The following is a 20,942-nucleotide window of genomic DNA, read 5'->3' on the forward strand; positions in this document are numbered from 1 at the left end:
TATTTTAATGTACAATTATAGTACAAATATGAATTGCATTACCATATTTTACAATGTTACGCAAACCTTAATATTATATGAGTGTATTGGGCGGGAAGTTAAAATAAATAATTTTATTTTTATTAATAGTATATATAGATATAAATATAGATTTCATAAACAAAAAATATAAATAATTAAAACTGCATAGGAATAAGAAAAATAATATATGTACCGTATTATAGGGTACAATTAATATAGTGGTGATGCATTATGATATTTATTTTGTCTTGTAGGGAAGTATATGCACTATATTAGTATGATTAATAAGTTTAATCTATAATTGTATTAGGACTAGGAAACTAGGGAAAGTAGAAAGGGATATATTGTATTAGGAATTGTATTATCATATTTTAATACAATTAATTGTACATATAAATTATATTTCTTTTCTCAAAAAGCTAATTTTAATGTATAATTAATTTTACATATAATACAATTCCTAATACAATTATATTACAGATATGATTTGTATTACTGTATTTTACAATATTACGCAAACCTTAAAATATTATAGGAGTGTTTTGGGCTAGGAGTTAAAATGAAGGATTTTGTCCTTAATATTATATATGAGTGTTTTGGGCGGGGAGTTAAAAATGAAGGATTTTTGTTTTTATTAATACTTTAATAGTATAGATATAGATAGATTAATACTAAAAAAAAGATAATATAATTTTTCTCAATTCTCATTTGTAGACATGCGATTAACAGGCTGTTTGGTTGGAGGTAGTTTAGGTGTAGTTGAATTGCAATTCCGCGAAGACTACAATTATGCCGTTTGGTTGGAGGGGATTGCAATTCCACTGAATTGCAATTCCCTCCAAATACTGAATTACAATTCCGGGTTCCCCCTAGGAATTGTAATTCAATGTTGAATTGGAGATTGGAAAGACACTTTTGTCCCTTAGAGCATTATTATTATTAGTAGTAGTAGTATTACATGAGAGCATTTCAGTCATTGTATCATTTATTCCTTTTCAATTCCCTATAAGCTTATTTTGCATACCAAACAATGTAATTTGAATTCCTACTTTATTTCTACCCTATTCTTTTTCTATCGAATTACAATTCATTTCCACCATAATTCCTTACTTCCAACCAAACGGCCTGTAAGATTCGAAAATGATGATGAGAAAAATTATCTTATTTATTTTGTGTATTTGAGTTAAAGAACGATGACATTGAAATATTTATCTATTATTTTTAAAAAATTTATTAGTTTTTTAAATTTTGCAGGTCTATTGTAAAATATACCTATAATTGAGAAGTAAAATAAGATATATAAGAAAAAGTGCCATTTAAAAAATAATTAAAACAAGAATAATAATAATAGGGAATAACCTCGTAAATAAATTATTGAGTTAATACCCAAAATCGTCATTGACTATAGTGATTTTTCTCAATTTCGTCCTAAACGACTTTGGTGACCTAATATCGTCCCAGACTTTTGTGTTTCGCTCAATTTAGTCCTCCATTTGTTATTCCGTCAAATTGGTGTTAAATAAAGGGACAATTCAGTAATGTCAATAGTGATCTCTCTTTATTTTCAACTTGTGAAGTGCGAAATTCCTCTTTCTTGTATGAATTACACCCAGAATTACTCTCGGATCTGCAAATCAAATTTTATATTCGCAGTTTTATGAGTAATTCTGGGAGTAATTCGTAAAAAAAAAATGAATTTCGCAGTTCACATGTCTATGAGTAAAGAGATGCCAATATTAAAATTACTTAATTGTGTATTTATTTAACACCAAATGGACAGAATAACAAATGAGGGACTAAATTGAGCAAAAACACAAAACTCTGGGACTAAATTGCGCGAAACACAAAAGTCTGAGACGATATTAGGTCACCAAAGTTGTTTAGGACGAAATTGAAAAAAACCACTATAGTCGAGAACGATTTTGAGTATTAACTCATAAATTATTGGTCAAAATGTATGTATATATATATTCCATTATAAAAGGGAAATTAATGTTTAAAAAAAAGAGAAATTAAAAAGAAAAAATTAAAAATATCTGTAAAGTGTAAACCCTAATTGGCGCCGTTAGCCCGTTACTGTACTATAGCGTGTATAAATACATGCCTTTCGCTGGTTCACATAGGTTTCTTCCATCGCCTAAACCCTAATATATCTTTAGGGTTTTTCATATCGCAGCTCCTCTCCCCGCTCTCCCCTTCTCATCTTCCATCACAATGGGCAAATCCTCTAAGAAATCAAATCTTAAGGTAAATCTCGTCTAGCGATTCTATCTCTGTGCAGAAGTTATTATTTTTTTTCTGTTTACATTATTTATTATGGTTTTGTCCAGGTTGATGCCACTGCAGCTGTAGTTACTCCGACTAAGCCGATGCAAAAAGGTTCAATTTTTTTTTTTTAAAAGTTTTTTTTTTTCGTATTATTTTTGTTTGTAATTGATCTTCCACCGTTTTTAATTATTGTTTTGTTTTTAAAATCTGTTATTCGAAAACGAGTTCACTGTTTTTTTGGTGACTTTGTAGGTAAGAGAGAAGCGGAAGCTGCGGTTGGAAAGGCCAGCGCAAAAAAGCAGAAAAAGGATTCAGCTTTAGAACAAGCTATAGAGAAGAAAAAGGCCGATGCCAAGGTTCAGAAGAAGAAGGTGGAAAGCAGTTCCTCGTCTGATGAAGATTCTTCTGATTCTGAGGAAGAATTGAAGGTCTGTTGATTTAAATATCTCTGTATGTGCATGCTTGTGAGTTTATGAAATTTGAACTAGTACCATTTAGTGTTGTATGCTCTTATTGACCTAAATTTGACTTCCTATACTTAGTTTCATATAAAAACTACTGTTATATATATATATATATATATATATATATATATATTTGTTTTTAGAGTATGGATTATTGGTTCCTTTCAATGTTTAAAAAAAATATTTGGTGGGTTGTGTTTAAAGTGCGGAGTTTCTGATGGTGTTTTTATTGTTGTCAGAAGCCAGCTCTTAAAACTGTAGCTGCACCTAAGAAACCAGTGGCTGCCAAAAATGGGAAGCTTTCAAGCAGTTCGGATGAGAGTTCTTCTGATGAAGATGAAGTACTGGATGTTTGAATTATAATTTACATTATAATGCAATATTGATGTACAATGTTCTTTTTTTCATGATTTTAACACTGGTTTTTGATATTATATCTAGGTCCCAAAGAAAAAGCAACCTGCTAATGCTAAAAAAGTTGAGTCCAGCTCTGATGATAGTAGCTCAGATGAGGAGATTCCTACTGCTAAGAAGGGTACTGCTGCTGCCAAGAAGGGTACTGCTCCCAAAGGAAAGAGTGCACCTGTTACAACCATTAAGAAGGAAGCTAGTTCTAGCTCTGATGATAGTAGCTCAGATGAGGAGATGCCAGCTGCCAAGAAGGGTCCTGCTCCGAAAGGAAAGAGTGCACCTGCTGCATCCATTAAGAAGAAGGATAGTTCTAGTGATTCCAGTTCTGATGAGGAGATGCCTGATGCCAAGAAGGGTCCTGCTCCCAAAGGAAAGAGTGCACCAAAGAAAGATAGCTCTAGTGAGGATGATAGTAGCTCAGATGAGGATGCCCCTGTTGCTAAAAAAGTGCCTGCTAAGAATGGTGCAGTAAAACCGAAGCAAGATGAATCCAGCTCAGAAGAGGATAGTAGTTCGGATGAGGATGAAAAGGTTGTGAAGAAGGCAACTCCTAGTTCATCTGCCCCCACCAAAAAAGTTGAAAGCAGTTCAGATGATGATGACAGTTCTGATGAAAGTGAAGATGAGGAGCCACAAAAGAAAAATACCAAGGTAAGTGTATATATGTATTGTTTTTATCCTCATTGATCGTGTTCTACACTATGTATGCTAACATATTGTTTGATGTATATGTGAGGAGGCTTCAGCTACTGGAACTACTGTCAAACAAAGTGCTAAAGCCTCTAAAGATGAGACCAGTTCTGAAGATGAAAGTTCTGATGATGAGCCATCTAAAGCTGAGGCTGTTAAGAAGGTATTGACTGATTGAGATCTTTTGTAATTATTGAATCTTTATACAATTGTTATTACATTTGCATGCATTTCATGTGTACACTGTACACCTTCTGAGCTTGCCTATCCTCTCTTTTGCTGTGGCAGTCTTCTACTGGGAAGAAGGAGAGCAGTTCTGATGATTCCTCATCAGAGGAGTCTAGTGATGAAGAAGAGGATGTGCCTGCAAAGACTCCAAAGAAGGTAATTAGCTTCCTTGTGATGAATTTGATGGATTTTGGGCATTTATTTGTGATTTGTGATTTTTCAACTGTGAATTACATGATGATATTGTTGACCCAATGATACTTAATTTATATATATAGCATGAGTTTTTCAAAATTGTGTAACATGGAAAAGCTCTCTTTTATATTACCAAAACAAAAAGTTTAGTAGATGTTAAATGAAACAGGGTGCGGATGTGAAAATGGTTGATGCATTTGGCACAGATGGCAAAAAGAAATTTGTAAGTGGTTTTCAAAGTGTAGTATATTAGTTTTTGTTGGGAAATTATTTTATTGGTTAAAACTATTGGATTTGAAATGCAGGAGAAGACCCCAGTCACTCCTAAGGCTGAATCCCAAGGATCCAAAAGTCTTTTTATGGGAAATTTGTCATGGTCAATTGAACAGGCTGATGTGTATGTACAATTTATCCCTTGAATATTTGAGCATATTGGTACTTATTTTCAAGTATTCTTTTTAATTGTTTTTTTTTCAATATGCATGCAGAGAGAATTTCTTCAAAGATTGTGGAGAGGTAAAGGATGTTCGTTTTGCTTCACATCCAGATGGGACTTTCAAGGGCTATGGGCATGTTGAATTTACTACTTCTGAGGCAGCTGCAAAGGTAAACGATTTTTTGTTATGTATTGGTTGTTTATTCTATATTCTGTTTGTTTCAAGTAACTGATTATTTTGCAAAATTTAATTTTGAACTATTATTATTAAAGGTGCTGTCACGCACCTAAACTGATTTGATTTGATTGATCAATCCATTCCATGAAACTAAATTATTGTTATTATTTTGGTTTGGGATTTTTATTAAACCAAATGTTTTTGTATGATTTTGGTTTGACCCCAAATCGGTCTAACCAAATTGAAACCAAAATCTCTGCTCTTTAGAACCATAATTTAATTTAAAATTTGTCTAGTTTTATTTTTTTGTTGATGTTATTTGCATTCTATTGACACTTGAAGTTTGAAATTTTGCTTTAATTTAAATTTTGTTTTTAATGAACCCAAATTGACACTGAAATATTTGATTTTAGTTGGCATTAAAATGAGCTCATAATATTTTGTTTGGTTTTCATCAGTTTAAAAAAATGATAAGCCTAGGTATTTAGTTTGGTTTTGGTTTGACCTTCAAACTGAAGTAAATCCCTGGATGGTTGCCTAATATACTAATATTTTGTTATATGCATTTTCTTATTTTTATTGTTCTTTTTTCCCCTTGGTACTTGTTTGCCTTGTTTAACAGTGACTGAGTTGAATTATTTGTTGCTGTGTGTACAAATCTGTTGCAGGCTCTTGAACTTAATGGTCAAGATTTGTTGGGCCGAGATGTGAAGCTTGACCTTGCTAAAGAGAGGGGAGCTTATACTCCAAATAGTGGGTAAGCAATCTTCCCCTAAGTTTAGAATTATGGATTCTGAGTTAAACATAGTGTTTAACTTTGTTTGTAATTTTTTTTTTTACTGTAGGGCATTTGATAACTCCTCACAGAGGCAGAGCAGGGGTGGAGGTGAAAGTACAACTGTGTTTGTTAGGGGTTTTGACAAGAATGATACTGAAGACAATGTACTTGTGGCATTTTTTTGTCTGTTCAAACTTCTGATCCATTTTCTTTATTGATATCTGATCTTGTTGCCTATGTATATACCATTTGCAGATCAGGAGTGCTCTTGAGGGTCATTTTGGTTCTTGTGGAGAGATTAAAGGTACCAGAATCCCAACAGACCCGGAAGGGTACATTAAAGGGTATGTCCTGGAACCTCTTGAACTAAAATTTGTACTGCGCATTGCATTGGGTTTATACTGCACACATTATTCCGTTAGGTTTTCCATTATTTAGTGCGTGCCCGTATCTAATGATCTTATGTCAATTCTTTCTTTACAGGATGGCTTATATTGAGTTCGCGGACAATGATGCAATGAGCAAGGCTCTTGAGCTCAACAACTCCCAACTTGGGCACAGCAGCTTGTATGTTGATGAAGCTAAGCCAAGAAATGATAGTCGTGGTGAGAGTGGAGGCAGAGGTGGCAGGTTTGGTGGTGGTAGGAGCGGTGGTAGGGACAGCGGTGGCAGGTTTGGAGGAAGGGGAGGTGGTAGACGTGGTGGTGGTGGTGGTAGGTTTGGAAGTGGTGGTGGTGGCAGGTTTGGAGGCAGTGGCAGAGGAGGTGGCCGAACTCCTGGCAAGCCAAGCATGACTTTTTCTTCTGGTAATTGATATATATATATATATATATATATATATATATATATATTAGCTGCTGTGTATTATTAACTTCTCTTCTAGTTCCTTATCAAGTGACACTATTACAAATTGTGTAGGTAAGAAGACAACTTTTGATGATTGAGGAGTAGGCTGTGAAGCTCGGCATCAGGCAGCAGCCAGAATGTTTGCCATTTTTGTTTATTTTAAGACTGAGTTCTAGTTTATTTCTGAACATGTGACCTATGATAGTTTGTATTTTGTTTATCCATGTGGGGATCTATTTTGTCGACAATAGTTTGTTTGTTTGTTTACCTACATTATTTATTTATCCTCTACCGGCACCAACTCATATAAAGTTGCCAAATTCTGTCTTTTACATTTTATCTATAAAATCCCCTCCTACAGGCATTAGTGTTCATTTACATGTTTGAATTCGTTTCTGTTTTAGAAAGAGTAATCATTAGCCAGCCAGCCATATTGCACTTGATCTGTGTCACAGTGATATATATGTACCTAATAGTATACAAAAGTAAAAGTCTCAATTGATAAGGAACTAGAAGAGAATTGATGGGATTCAAGGTACTTTCGATGATTGCCAATGATATATATGTACCTAGAAGTATACAACTACACGGGGCATTTCCTAGTCCAAAATGGAAAATCTATAAAACAAGTCAAACGATACAAACTACAAAACTAAAAGTTTGTATAAAAAAGCAAATAAGCCTGAATACATTTGAGAAAAGAATACAAATATAGAGAGAAGGATCAAACATATGATCATGAAGAAGGTCATTTCCAGCACATCTAAGATGAGAAATGGAAGTCCTTCCGAGATCTTCTCCGAGTAACCACGGAAAGCTCAGTATTTTTGCGAGTCTTTTAGAAATATAATCACGTCCTCTAAGATGAGAAATGGAAGTCCTTCCAAATGAGATCTTCTCCGAGTAACCCACGGAAAGCTCAATATTTCTGTGAGTCTTTTAGAAATATAATCACGTCCTTTGTCACAAAAAAGAAATGGCAAGCAAGGCCACCAAAAATAAAGTCTTTAGCCCCACCAAATTGTATGTTGGTTGAACTGTCCAAAGAAAGAAAAAACACATGGATTTCTTTTTAAAATTTTTTGAGAAGAGCAAAGGATCATTTTGAAAAAAAAAACCTTCACTTTTGGAGAAATGATATTGGAGAACTGGTTCGCTAAGAGTTGGACAGGGGTAGTTTGTACTACCTTTCCCACTATTAGTCAATAGGGAGCTATAAATGGATTTGAATAACTCTTTATCGGATCACCGTTCAACCGGACTAGTATACTGCAATCCGCCAGTATATACGAGGTAGCCTACTACCATCCCAACTTTAGACAAGTTGGCAACTGTATATATGCATATCCAAAAAAGAAATTGCATAGGAATGAAAGGCACAAAATAGTAATCGATGCAAATATGAGCAAAAATTCAAAGAAAACAAGCCAATATCGATACCGAAAAGTCGGATTACAATTAAAAATGATTTACTTTAGCCGGATTTGATTTGCCTTTACAGACCGGGCTAGGATATCACTTAATCATTATATAAAACGTTGGGATCCAAGTTTAGATGAATGCAAACTAGGATGAGTAGAGTGAATATATTACTCTACGCACATGGCAAATGATGATATTCACCAAAGCCTCAAGAGATTGTCCTTTTCATAAACAAAAACAATGGTCAACTTCATAAAAAACAACAAAAACAATGGTCAACTTCATAAAAAACAAGGGTTACGGATTGGACCTACACTTATAACAAAAACAAGGTTCAACTTTATAAAAAACTTTTCAGAAAAAAAAAAACTTTTTGATCAAAAGTCTAGCCATTTGGCATGGTAATGGGTAAGTGGGAGTTACGCATTTATGATCGTGAAGGGAGGTATCCACTTCAATTAGAACCCTAGCAAAACCCTCTTTTTTTCTCAAATCTCTTGTGATTTTGTCAGTGCTGTTTTGGCCCGATGGCTTCAATGGATGCGTCAAGTTCTCGTTCCACCGTTAACGCTCGTGCTTCCCTCTCCCTGGACGAGGAGGAAGATGAAGCTCTGGTCATAAGCATTGATGAAGTAAACGAAGATCGTGTAGAATTCAAATACATGCTGGTGGGGAAGTTGCTGACTGACAAACCAATCAAGTTTATGAACCTTAGGGACACCATTGCCGCTACTTGGAGACCTGGTATGGGTATGATGATGACAGAGGCAGATTATAATCTATTTGTATTTCAGTTTTTTCACCAAGTGGATTTAAAGCGAGTTATGGAGGACGGGCCTTGGTGTTTCGATCAGAGTCTTCTGGTGCTCCATAGAATGCAACCGAGTGAATTGCCAAAAGACATTCCTCTGTGTAAGGCGGAGTTTTGGGTTCAAGTCCATAAGCTTCCGATAGGTTTATTTAGGGAAAACATTGCCAAAGCCATTGGGGACTATCTGGGAACATTTATTCGAGCTGATAGGAACAATTTTGATGGATCCTGGAAGTCCTTTCTAAGGGTCCGAGTACTGTTAGATATCACAAAACCCCTGCGGAGGAGAGTGAAGCTGAGGAAAGGAGGGGGTGATTGGTTTTGGGCTGAGTTCAAGTATGAACGCTTACCCCATTTTTGTTTCTTGTGTGGATTAATGGATCACACTGATCCTTACTGTCCGAGGAGGTACGAGGTCACGGAGGAGGAGGAGGTGAGGCCATATGGTTCTTGGCTCAGGGCAACTCGTCGACGTTTTCCGGCCATTGGTAGTCGTTGGCTGGTTGAGGGACCACCGCGCAAGGCGGAGATACAAATGCCACAGCCTCAAGAGGTGGTGAACCCAAATTCATACTGATATATTTGATTTTGGTTGACATTAGCTCAAAATATTTTGTTTGGTTTTGGTTTGACCTTCAAACTGAAGTGAATCCCCATATGGTTGCCCCTAATAGGCTAATATTTTTCTAGTAGTGTGCATTTTCTTATATTTACTGTTCTTTTGTTTCTTGTTGTACTTGTTTGCCTTGTTTAACAGTGACTGAGTTGAATTATTTGTTGCTATGTGTACAAATCTGTTGCAGGCTCTTGAACTTAATGGTCAACAGTTGTTGGGCCAAGAAGTGGAGCTTGACCTTGCTGAAGAGAGGGGAGCTCATACTCCGAATAGTGGGTAGGCCATCTTCCCCTAAATTTTGAATCATGGATTGTGATAGATCCCTTGTACGCACCGGCATTTGGCTCTGTTTGCTAAGCTATTGAGTCACCGTGATTTACATCCTCCCAAATGTTCTGTCGGGCTGGGGTGTGGAGGGCCCTTGGGGTTGGGGATTCAACCTTTTTGGGAGAAGAATCATGGATTGTGAGTTACACATAGTGTATAATTGTTTTTTGGTAATTTGTTTACTTCTAGGAAATTTGATAACTCCTTCCAGAAGCAGGGCAGGGGTGGAGGTGAAAGCAGTTCTGATGATGATGACAGTTCTGATGAAAGTGAAGATGAGGAAGATGAGGAGCTACAAAAGGAAAATACCAATGTAAGTGTGTATTGGTATTGTTTTTATCCTCATTGATTGTGTTCTACACTATGTATGCTAACATATTGTTTGATGTATGTGTGAGGAGGCCTCAACTACTGGAACTACTGTCCAACAAAGTGCTAATGCCTCGAAAGATGGGACCAGTTCTGAAGATGAAAGTTCTGATGATGAGCCATCTAAAGATGAGGCTGTTGAGAAGGTATTGAATGATTGAGATCTTTTGTAATTATTGAATCTTTATACAATTGTTATTACATTTGCATGCATTTCATATGTGTATGTACACCTTCTGAGCTTGCCTATTCTCTCTTTTAGCTGTGGCAGTCTTCTACTGGGACGGAGGGCAGTTCTGATGATTCCTCATCAGTTGGATCTGAATCCCAAGGATCCAAAACTCTTTTTATGGGAAATTTGTCATGGTCAATTGTACAGGCTGATGTGTATGTAAATTTTGTCCCTGGAATATTTACGCATATTGGTACTTATTTTCAAATAATCTTCTTAATTGTTTTTCTGACATGCATGCAGAGAGAATTTCTTCAAAGATTGTGGAGAGTTAAAGGATGTTCGTTTTGCTTCACATCCAGATGGGAAGTTCAAGGGCTACGGGCATGTTGAATTTACTACTTCTGAGGCAGCTGCAAAGGTAAATGGTTCTTTCTTGTACTTGTTTGCCTTGTTTAACAGTGACTGAGTTGAATTATTTGTTGCTGTGTGTACAAATCTGTTGCAGGCTCTTGAACTTAATGGTCAACAGTTGTTGGGCCGAGAAGTGAGGCTTGACCTTGCTTATGAGAGGGGAGCTTATACTTCGAATAGTGGGTAGGCCATCTTCCCCTAAAGTTAGAATCATGGATTGTGAGTTAAACATAGTGTATAATTTTTATTTTTTTTTGGGTAATTTGTTTACTGTAGGAAATTTGATAACTCCTCCCAGAGGCAGGGCAGGGGTGGAGGTGAAAGTACAACTGTGTTTGTTAAGGGGTTTGACAAGAATGTTATTGAAGATGTGGTATCTTTTTTTTGTCTGTGCAAACCTGTGATCCATTTTCTTTATTGATGTCTGATCTGGTTGCCTTTGTATATACCATTTGCAGATGAGGAGTGCTCTTGAGGATCATTTTGGCTGTTGTGGAGAGATTAAAAGTATCAGACTTCCAACGGACCCGGAAGGGAACCTTAAAGGGTATGCCTGGTGGCTTTAGGACCTTGTGTCTGGAACCTCTTGAACTAAAATTTCACTGCCCATATCTATTGTTATTTTTGTGTAGCGCCCTTTCATTGTCGATGTTGCTTGTATTGTACTGCTTGTCAGACTGTATCTTAGGGATTTTGAATCTGATATTTAATGATCTATTATGTATGCCATTTCTTTGTTTACAGGATGGCTTATATTGAGTTCACAGACAGTGATGCAATGAACTGGGCTCTGGAGCTCAACAACTCCCAAATTGGAAACAACACCTTGTATGTTGATGATCCTAAGCCAAGATGTGATAGTCGTGGTGGAGGCAGGTTTGGAGGAAGGGGAGGTGGTAGACGTGGCGGTGGCCGCTTTCGACTATGATAGTTTGTATTTTGGTTTATCCATCATCATCATGTGGATCTATCTTGTCAACAATAGTTTGTTTGTTTGTTTGTTTGTTTGTTTGGTTGATCTCCCCGGACATCAACTTGTGCACACTATTGAATAGTGATTGTGAATTTTTCATGGCATTCAAAAAACAAAAAAAATTCTAAATGTCAAACTCAACAAGTATCAAATAGTTTGTAGTGTAGCAGGGCGGCCCTCAAACATTTGTGAGATTGCCATCTGCAGATCATCAACCGAGTACTTGATTGATGATGCCTTTCCCTTTTCAGACAATTGCTTTACAAATGAATTGTAAAGTGGAACCAATCCATTCAGTATACACTGATGCAGCTCTTGTCGAAGCTGCAAATCTGGGACCAACCATCTCGATTGAGTCCTATGAATTTCCTCAAACGTAGAATTCATGTCTTTAAGAATGTGTTTTCTACTCGAACCAAATTGCCCACCACCACAAAATCTGATGAGTTTGAGACCAAACCCCCTTTTCTTAATCGACAGCCCATTGGACAAATCTTGCTGCATGCCTGCATCTTGTTCCAGGTGCTAAGCATGTATGATTCTCTGGCAATTCTGAGGTTTTCTTCCAAATCATGCAGGTACTCTTCCCCTATCGAATCTTTCATTACTGCACATTCTTGTACTTGTAACACAATGTATCTAACGTTGTTCATCATGAACAAGTGCTCATACCCATCTTTGTGCTGTTTGGATTTGATCTTCAGGTTGCAATGCAGGCTGGCAATTATCCAAACCAGGTGTGAGGCTAGCGGCGACTGATTCTCCCTGTCAATGAATCTTCTGTCGAGAACAGTGTCCCCCATTCGTTCGATCATTATCTGGGGTTTTGATGTTATTAAGGTTGTCAGAGGTTGGCCATATCCATGCATCATTCTGGTTAAGTATTCCATCACGTATGTAGTTAAGGGATGAACTCCCTCTTCGACTCCCGTGACAGACCATGAGTGTGCCAGAACAGAATGCTCAAAATTTTGCAGGATGTCCCTGGCAGCCTGGGCAAGCTGGGAAAGTGTTGTTCTGGCTTGAATCTGAACCCTCTCTGATGATTTTGCACCGAATATGTACTCGATGTCGGGCAGGAGAGACAGCAGTCTCTCGTGCAAGTCGAGAATCTTGAACAGCCGTTCTGCAGAAGGGCGGATCGAGCTGACTGCCTGTGCAAAGGCGAAGAACATAGTGACATGATCTTTCACAATTTCCATGAAGAATGCATCGTCCTTGGCGGTTTGCAGGTCTTCGAATACTTCTTGGCACATTATCTTTTCTCTGCAGAATAAATTTTCTATGCAGAATTGAGCTGCTCGAATCCATAGCACAATCTTCTCTTCAAGCTCTTCCCAATGCATCCTCCGAATGTCAGATATGCTTAGTTTCTCGATGCCAAATCGTCTGAAATTGGCATCGAGGTGGGACTTTCGGGCAGTTCTGTAAAGGGATTTGCAGTCATGGGGATATCCCATGGAGCTCATCCTCTCTGCAATGGACCTGAGATCGTGGACACACCCCACTATGGATTCTGCAAAGGAGTAGCCTCCAGTGCTGAAGGTGCTTGAATAAGCAGGAGAAATTTCTGTGTAAGTAGTTAAACAACTGGTGTTTAATATGGTTTGAAACTCGTTCTTCAACTGGTTCTTGGCAATATGAACTGTGCTCTCCAGTTTGGTCCTATCTTCTGATGAGATCTGGGCTGATTCCATGGATTTAACTATTTCATCAATAGCCTGCAAGTATTCATCGATTTCACAGTGGTCACCCTCAAAGGTCAACCATTTTCTTCCTCCTCCTCCTCCTGCATCTGCTGATGAATCATACTGCAATATTACTTTTACTGCTTTTGATAGGTCAGTATCAAAGCTCGGGGGCAAATCCATGGTGTTTGGAGATGATTCTTGAAAAGATTGTCAATGGGGAGCTTCTCTTTTTGTTTTCTTTGTTAGCTTCAAGACATTTTGGCCTTTTGGGTCATTTGATACAGAAATTAGAGGTAATCACCTCAAGAGAAATGGTTTGGAAATGCCCAGGAAAGTGATGGCCACATGCAATGGGTGTTTGATTTTTCTTTGAGGATGGTAACCTTATATTTTTTTACTCTTAGCTTTCAGAGACAAATTATTTTATATATAAAAAAAAAGTAAGTTACAATTTTGGGCCAGTGACACAAAATGAATAAGCGGGCTGCTAAAGCAAATGCAAGATTGATGCATTGTGTTAAAAGATTTTGAGCGAAATTTTTATAGGTGTAAGAGTCAAATTTAGAGGGTTAAGGATGTGTTATTTTGTATGTAAAAAACAAAAAGTTACTCAGGTATAATTTTTGTTTATGTAGCTAGAATACCGTGTGGAATGTTAGCCAATAGTGTTGTGATTGTGTGGTTTCAAAGAAACTGCAGAAAGCCAAGTTTGAACCTGGAAGGTGTGATTGAGTGGAAGGGACTTATCCATCAAGTAAGGGACTCGTTCCAATTCTTAATCAAAGTCCAAAGGTAAAGGATTCGATCCTTGCTTTGGGAATGAAGCGGCCTTAAATTTCCAGGTCCTAAAAGAGGTGCCTACAATTCAGCGAGAGGATTAGTCACTGTGTTGACGGTGGAAATCTGGTATACCCAAAAAAAAAAAAGAAAAAAAGAAAGCCAAGTCTGAATTTTCCTCTACTTCTTCTGGTTGGTGTGGCTAACACAACATAATGCATATGTGACATTTCTATGATAAAGCCGTGTCGGTCCTACTTCCAGGGGCAGAAATGGAGCACCATAAAGACCAATTTTAGCCTGGATCAAAGGCCGGAAATCTGTAGAAAATGGAGCCAACGAGGGACTTTGAAGATGAGGAAAGTGCAGTAGAGATGGTGGCCAAGTATACTACTACTACTACTGCACAAGTAGACGACGAGAAGAAGAGGTTAATGGTGTTTGAAGGCGAGGAGCTTAGCGAATTGAAATGGTTTAGTATCTCCTCCATACATGAGAGTTTGGAAAGTGCAGAGACGATGACGGTGAGGAAGCAGATGCTGGATGAGTTTGGAACCACGCTCTCTCTTGCCTTCACTCATCCTACTACCAGTAATACTCATTTCCCTGCTTCTTTTAATGCAAATTATTCAACTTCTTTGAGCAGCGCTAGTCTCGCCTTGGAAGAACTCACCGAAACTCTCCCTGATGAACTTCCCTCCATTGCACAGCGCCTGAGTGCCATGGGATATCTCGAAGATTGCAAGCAGATTTACAAGACCAAACGCCTGGCATTTTTCGATGCCACTTTAGGGCGATTTGGCATTCAGAAATTAAGTGCGGTTGAGGTGAAGAGGATGGAATGGGAAGCACTTGACAAGGTTGTAGGGCTGTGGTTGAAAGCACTTGTGTTCTGTGTAGATCTTATCCCCATTGAAAAACAGACCCACCAGTCAGTCTTCAAAGACGATTCATCAGCACTTGTGATGGGAATAGTGAGGGCTTATGTCTCACCATTCCTAGATTTCGTACAGGCATTTGCCACCACTCACCCTTCTCCACAAAAACTATTCAGATTCCTTGATTTACACCGCATCCTAAACACTACCTTGAGCCGGTGTGTATTGTTGGAGGTGCCCAGAGATGATCCTCTGGCGACACAGGTTGAAGAAGCCTTGTCTCAGCTCATAGAGGCAGCAAAAGTGAGTTTCCGGAATTTTGAGAGAGCGGTGGACAGTGACGTTATGCATATTAGTAGCGTCAAAGAGGGTGGTGTTCATACCACCACAAATTATGTCATGGATTATATGATGAGATTGATATCTGAATACAGTAACGAGTGTGAATGGATAGTTTCAGTGCCAAGAAAGGTGGAAGTAAGAACAAGGATCGATGGGAATATCTGTGAGAAAAAAAGTATTGATGGTAGCGGCGTATCGCCATTTGCATCTCACGTCATTTGGGTCATTGCCTCGTTGCTGCGCAGGTTGAAAAGCAAGACCGTCCAACACCTGCAGGACGATGATGCTTTTGCTCACTTTTTCATGTTGAATAACCTCAATTACATTATTCAGAGGGTGAATGAGCAGCCAGGATTAAGAATGATAGTACAGGGTGATTTCCTGCATGATATTGAAACAGGCCTGCGTTCTGCAAAACTGAAATACCTGGGTTCGACTTGGACCGAAATTGTACAGGATTTGGCGCAATGCTCCACTCCCAAAAAGATCAAGCTCTTCAACGTCACGATTTCCTGGCAGAGTAGCAGGAAGAAAACTCTTAGGAATTTCAATGAAATGTTTGGTAAAGTTCATCAAACTCAATCTAGGTGGTCGGGATCTGATGCCAACCTCATGGGACAGCTTCGAAAAGTTATTTTGGATAGGTTGGTTCCAACTTATGAGCATCTTCTTGACCAACTCTCAGACACTTCTGGTAATCCCACCACTGAAATCCAATACTCAGTTGAGGATTTAAAGAAAGCAATCTCTCAGCTCTTTCAGGGTCGCCCTCCCACATCCTTTCCATCAACATAACATACTATACATGGAGTCAAGAACAACATTGATCTGTTGCTGCCACTTGCATTATTGTTTCCTTAGTTTATTTACTACTCTCATTCTTCTCTTTCTTCATTTTATGTGTTTAGTCCGGTTGAGATAGAATTAAATAAATAATTGTATTAGTATTTTGAATAATAGCCAATAGAGGATTCTCTGTGTCTTATTGCATGACAATTTACAGATATGCAGTGGCACAAGTGTATAAGCTAAGGTTATACCATCTAAGACAACCTTAAATGTGACAACATACTGCAACAGTATCTACTGAGAGTTAAATTTGTAACTTTATAGTCACTAAATTAACTAATTGCCCCCGAAAAGACTATATCATTTTGATCGAAAGGGTGATGGGGGGCGGCCCTCGAAGAGTTGACAGCAGACTGCATTCTCCAAATCCTCAACAGAGTATTTGATCAACTTTGTGGCCTTTCTGGAGGATCTGCACTGGGAAAGTTGGTGAAGAAAGGAATCATAAGCTGGAACCAATCTCTTCAAAATACATTGACGAAGCCCTTCCCTGAGCTCCCAATCACGCACAACCCACCGACACTGCGTTTGCTGGATCCTCTCAAAGGCAACATTAAAATCTTTAAGGATTCCCTTCCTCCTACAAGGACCCGAAATCGACATCCCCAGAAGTTTTATTTTCTTGGGGACTAATCCCTGCTCCAAACCCTTCAGAACTCTATCCCAGGTTGAGCTCAGGTGGGCAAAGACCGTGGATTGGAGAGCATTTTCCAGACAAGATTTGAAGTCCTCCCCGACAACTTTTACTAACTCAGATTCCTTTAACTTCTGAACAACATGGTTGAGGTTAACCATCATGAAAAAACAGGCAAACCCATCATCCAATTCCTGTTCTTTAGTCTTGCCCCGCAAGTTGCACAGCAGATTAGCAATCACCAGTTTGATATGCGAGGCTAGCGGCGGCTGGTCACAGCAGTCATGAACATTATGCGGCGTTTTGCCGCTGAAAGTGTCGCCGATCCAGAGGATGTCGTCGATGTTCCTCGCCACGATCCACTCGCATTTCCCGTACCCCGACACGATTCTTGTCAGGTAGTCCATTACGTAGGTTGTGAGATGATGAACACCCTCTCTCACGTTGTCCACACACGACAAGTCCCCCACCACAGCTCTCTCGAACCTCAAAAATGTCTCCCTGGCCGCCTCTTCCAAAGCTGACAATATCTGTTTCGCCTGCTTTACCAAAGCCTCAGCTCCCGGCAACTTTAGTAGCTCTAAAGGGGGCAACATTAACGTTAAACAGCCGTGCAAATCCAGCATCCCGAACAGGCGTTCCGACGAACGGCGACCACGCGCCACTGCCGAGACAAAATCCAGGAACGGATTTACGTAAGCCCTTACAATCTGCATCAGAAATGGGGCGTTCTCGACTTTAAAGATTGATTGGCAGGCGTGGATTTCCATGGTAATGAGATGAACATGGAAGGGAGCTGCTCCAACCCAGAGCCCGATCGTCCTGTCCAATTCTTGCCACACCATTTTCTGCACATCACCCGCGCTCAACTTCGCAATACCGAATCGCGTTAAAGTGGCATCGAAAAACGTCTCGCGAATGGCGCTGTAGATTTCCTGGCAGTCCCGGAGGCACCCCATCGACCTCAGCCGCCGCGCAATGGACCGGAGATCATCCAGGACAGAGCTTGTGGGATCATTTTCGAAGCAGAAACCAAGAGAATAGCTACGAGTGGTGCAAGAATATGTACTGGGATTTTCTGAAACGGTTTGTTTGGTGCTGAGAACATGATTGAGAATGGTTTCGAACTCGTCCAAGAGCTGCCGCCGAACAGTTCCAGCTTCCAAGCTCCCGCTTTGCATGAACTGCTGAATTATGTAGTCCACAGCCCAGAGATATTCATCGATTTCACTCCGGCAACGTTGGAAGATCATTTTGCGCCTATAATCATCGCCTTGTGCACATTTGGGATCATATTTGAGGACAATCTCCCTCGCTCTGTCATCATCCGTCTTTACCACTTCCATTTCTGCAGATTACAGTGTTGAAATCAGATTATTATGAGATGAAATCTTTTTCTGTAGAATAAGAAGTGAAATATCAGATGCGTGTGTATCTATTTAACTAGTTCTTGTTCTTGATTTCTTGTTCGGCCATCAAAGGGACAGAAAAGAAGTCATCGGATCCATTGTTTCAACATATTACAGGACAAAAATGAGGAAGAAGATCAGAGGACCCACGCGGCATTACTATAGGCTCTTACAAGGTCATGGGTCCAACAAGAATATATAGACTTGAGTGCAGAAAACTGCAGGTGTTTACAATTTAGTAAAAAAGTTAGCAGTCTCCGACGACTCGACCAGAAAATGGTTTAAAACATCTCTACAACCGAGTGGAAAAAATCATTTTGATTGAAAAGATGGTGGATGGCGATACTCGAAGACTTGAAAGGTCGCCCTGTTGTTAGTGTGTATTTTTGCTTAGATTTTTTGTTAGACTTAGTGTTTATAGGAAAATTGTTGGATTGACTCATTCTGATTTTAATTGATGTTTATTATTTCATATTGAATAATTTTATTTGTCAGTCAAAATTTTAACTTACTCATCCTATCTTTGTTGTCTTCATTAAAGTTTTAGATCTTTAATTATCTTTTCAATATGGTTCGAATCACTTGATTTAGACATTCTTAGGATGAGATATGCTTAAAATATCAAGACGTCACCTGCTTGAGAAAAAAAAAAAGAGTAGAATGTAGTCATGCTAACACTCACAGCATATGAGCCCTGATCTTCACTCTAAAATGCATGTTTCTTCATCTTTTTTGTTCCTTTGGGTCTCACATCATGTCATGACACATCCAACTCGTTCTTTGGCACTTTCTTGACATCTCATGACTCCCAAAAACATCTTTGTACCAAAATGACTTCAAAACACATACAATTGAGCTCCAACTTGCTTGATGTTATAATCAATGCCTCCAAATCACCTAAATGACATGAAGGTCGGGATCAAATATGCATCATGAGAGGTCAAAAAAATGAAAAAGATTGAGGTGGAAGTATCATATATGACATGATCCGGGGATCCAAAGGAACAAAGGAGATGAAAAATATGCATTTTGGAATGAAAATCAAGGTTCACGCCGGTAGTCACGGCGTGACTCCACTCTACTTTGCATTTTTCTCTGTCGGGTGATATCTCAGTATTTTGAGCATATCTCAGGCTACGAGTGTTCAAATGAGGTGATTCAAGTGGCATTGGAACAAAAACTCAAAGTGCTACAACTTTCATGAAGACCACAAAGGCTAATTAGAGCGTCTATAAGGTAAAAAATGGCCTAGGAATCAGAACTATTGCGCAAAGTGTGTGGTCACGATCGAGGTCATGGCGTGAACTTGACCTTGTCCTCTAGAACCTACGAACTGTGCTAAAAATTCATGGTGGAACTCACACCGTGAGCCCCATGACCACCAGAATCCTTTTAAAATTGTATTTTTAGCGCGATTTGAAGGGTATAAATAACCCTATGCAGTTATTTTTAGAAAACTTTTCATTCTCCCCTCTTTCTCCAGGGTTTTCTTGTAGAGAAAATCTCTCCAAACATTTCATTTGTATAATCAATCCAACTTTGAAGAAGATTTGAAGAACAATTTCAAATATTATCTTGCAATTTTCAGATTTCATTTCACTAGTTCTTAATCAAAGCAAGTCTTTCTTGTTGCTTTCTTTGCATTTTCTTTCTTTCAATTGTGATTGCAATGTCTTTTGTTTCAATTGATGCTTTAATTTACATTTCAATCCATGATTAGCTAGATTCAATTAGGGATTCGATTAAGTCATCTTTTGTGATTGATGCTATGTGATTGAATTGAGCTATGAGCTAGTGCAATGACTTGATGATGGCTCTAGTTGTGAGCTTGGTGGTTTGTATTGATTCTTGTATGCATGGTTGTGGCCAAATTATGCAAGATGTACATGGAATAGGTGTTGCCCCTATGAGAATAGAGAAACACTATAGCCACACCTCTCGCTAATCCAACTCACCTTTGAGAAATGGGGGTTGGAAGGAGATGCGAACATCACATGTTTGATAAAATGCTTCAATGGCCTTAAGTCACCATGAGAGTGGGGCTTGAAGCTAATTGAGAGTCCAATGACCACGAGAGTGAGGTTGGGACCTAATAGCATCTCCCTAGTTCCCTTATCAATGCATTACATTAACTCTAACCAATGATACACTATATCATTTATACTTTAATGGCCTAGTCAAAGCCCTTAGTTTTTACTATTGATTGTTAATTGTTGCTTGATCTTTCATTACAATTTGGTTGTCATTTCCTTTATGTTGCTCTTATCACATGAATCACACCTATTCATTTGAACTAGCTACCAAACACTGTACACTCATGTGATTAACCACCTACTATTCAACTCCCTTTCGGTCCACTCCTTGAGACGATATCCGGTGTGAGGATATCCTCTCACACACACTCACTTTCCATTCCACCACTTTTACACAACTTCCAAATGATGCCATTGCCGGGGAGTGGTGTAGGTTTGAATAGTTTGTCCATTTTGGTTAGCATGAGTAGGTGTCCAAGTTAAGGAGTCTTGTTCACCCTTTTTACTGTCTGTTTGCACTTTACATTGTGTTTGTCTCTTTTATTTGTTTGCACATATTTTGTGTTTGTTTTTGTTGTCTTATTGTGTTGTTTCATTTGCGTTTTGCTCTACTTGAAATTTCCATTACACTACTAGCACTTGCAACTACTTTAGGTGTAAAATCTTTCTCTTGTCTTTGTGCTTGTAGATTGATCCTTGATGATGTATTC

At 38.6% G+C, this 20,942-nt stretch overlaps 5 protein-coding genes and 1 long non-coding RNA gene across 6 annotated transcripts; 3 read left to right on the forward strand and 3 right to left on the reverse strand.

Moving 5' to 3' along the window:
• The first annotated feature begins 2,096 nt into the window (after positions 1-2,096).
• On the forward strand, positions 2,097-6,889 carry LOC109185818 (nucleolin 2). The gene is made up of 15 exons (XM_019335764.1): positions 2,097-2,268; positions 2,352-2,400; positions 2,542-2,717; positions 2,993-3,094; positions 3,195-3,815; positions 3,904-4,017; positions 4,143-4,238; positions 4,447-4,500; positions 4,583-4,674; positions 4,766-4,883; positions 5,560-5,648; positions 5,737-5,833; positions 5,925-6,013; positions 6,153-6,475; positions 6,588-6,889. Exons 1-15 carry the CDS (start codon positions 2,236-2,238, stop codon positions 6,611-6,613), a joined length of 2,079 nt encoding a protein of 692 aa, XP_019191309.1. The 5' UTR covers positions 2,097-2,235; the 3' UTR covers positions 6,614-6,889.
• Positions 5,354-9,435, reverse strand: LOC109185823. Its single transcript, XR_002055042.1, has 2 exons — positions 9,382-9,435; positions 5,354-5,396 (listed from the first exon to the last, which is right to left on the reverse strand). It is a non-coding gene; the product is annotated as an uncharacterized LOC109185823 (long non-coding RNA).
• LOC109185820 (nucleolin-like) lies at positions 8,351-11,760 on the forward strand. The gene is made up of 10 exons (XM_019335768.1): positions 8,351-9,301; positions 9,552-9,640; positions 9,881-10,004; positions 10,093-10,206; positions 10,323-10,447; positions 10,536-10,653; positions 10,741-10,829; positions 10,923-11,019; positions 11,105-11,193; positions 11,391-11,760. The coding sequence occupies exons 1-10, from the start codon at positions 8,465-8,467 to the stop codon at positions 11,572-11,574; spliced, it is 1,866 nt and encodes a 621-aa protein (XP_019191313.1). The 5' UTR covers positions 8,351-8,464; the 3' UTR covers positions 11,575-11,760.
• Positions 11,761-12,002: 242 nt separating this feature from the next.
• Positions 12,003-13,490, reverse strand: LOC109185785 (exocyst complex component EXO70B1-like). The gene has a single exon (XM_019335733.1). The coding sequence runs from the start codon at positions 13,488-13,490 to the stop codon at positions 12,003-12,005; it is 1,488 nt and encodes a 495-aa protein (XP_019191278.1).
• Positions 13,491-14,401: 911 nt separating this feature from the next.
• Positions 14,402-16,286, forward strand: LOC109185821 (exocyst complex component EXO70A1-like). Its single transcript, XM_019335769.1, has 2 exons — positions 14,402-14,676; positions 14,713-16,286. The coding sequence occupies exons 1-2, from the start codon at positions 14,417-14,419 to the stop codon at positions 16,100-16,102; spliced, it is 1,650 nt and encodes a 549-aa protein (XP_019191314.1). The 5' UTR covers positions 14,402-14,416; the 3' UTR covers positions 16,103-16,286.
• A 170-nt stretch (positions 16,287-16,456) lies between these two features.
• Positions 16,457-18,136, reverse strand: LOC109185786 (exocyst complex component EXO70B1-like). Its single transcript, XM_019335734.1, has one exon. It carries the CDS (start codon positions 18,134-18,136, stop codon positions 16,457-16,459), a length of 1,680 nt encoding a protein of 559 aa, XP_019191279.1.
• Positions 18,137-20,942: the final 2,806 nt, after the last annotated feature.

This window comes from Ipomoea nil, unplaced genomic scaffold (genome assembly GCF_001879475.1).
Source record: "Ipomoea nil cultivar Tokyo-kokei standard unplaced genomic scaffold, Asagao_1.1 scaffold1361, whole genome shotgun sequence".
NCBI lineage: Eukaryota > Viridiplantae > Streptophyta > Magnoliopsida > Solanales > Convolvulaceae > Ipomoea > Ipomoea nil.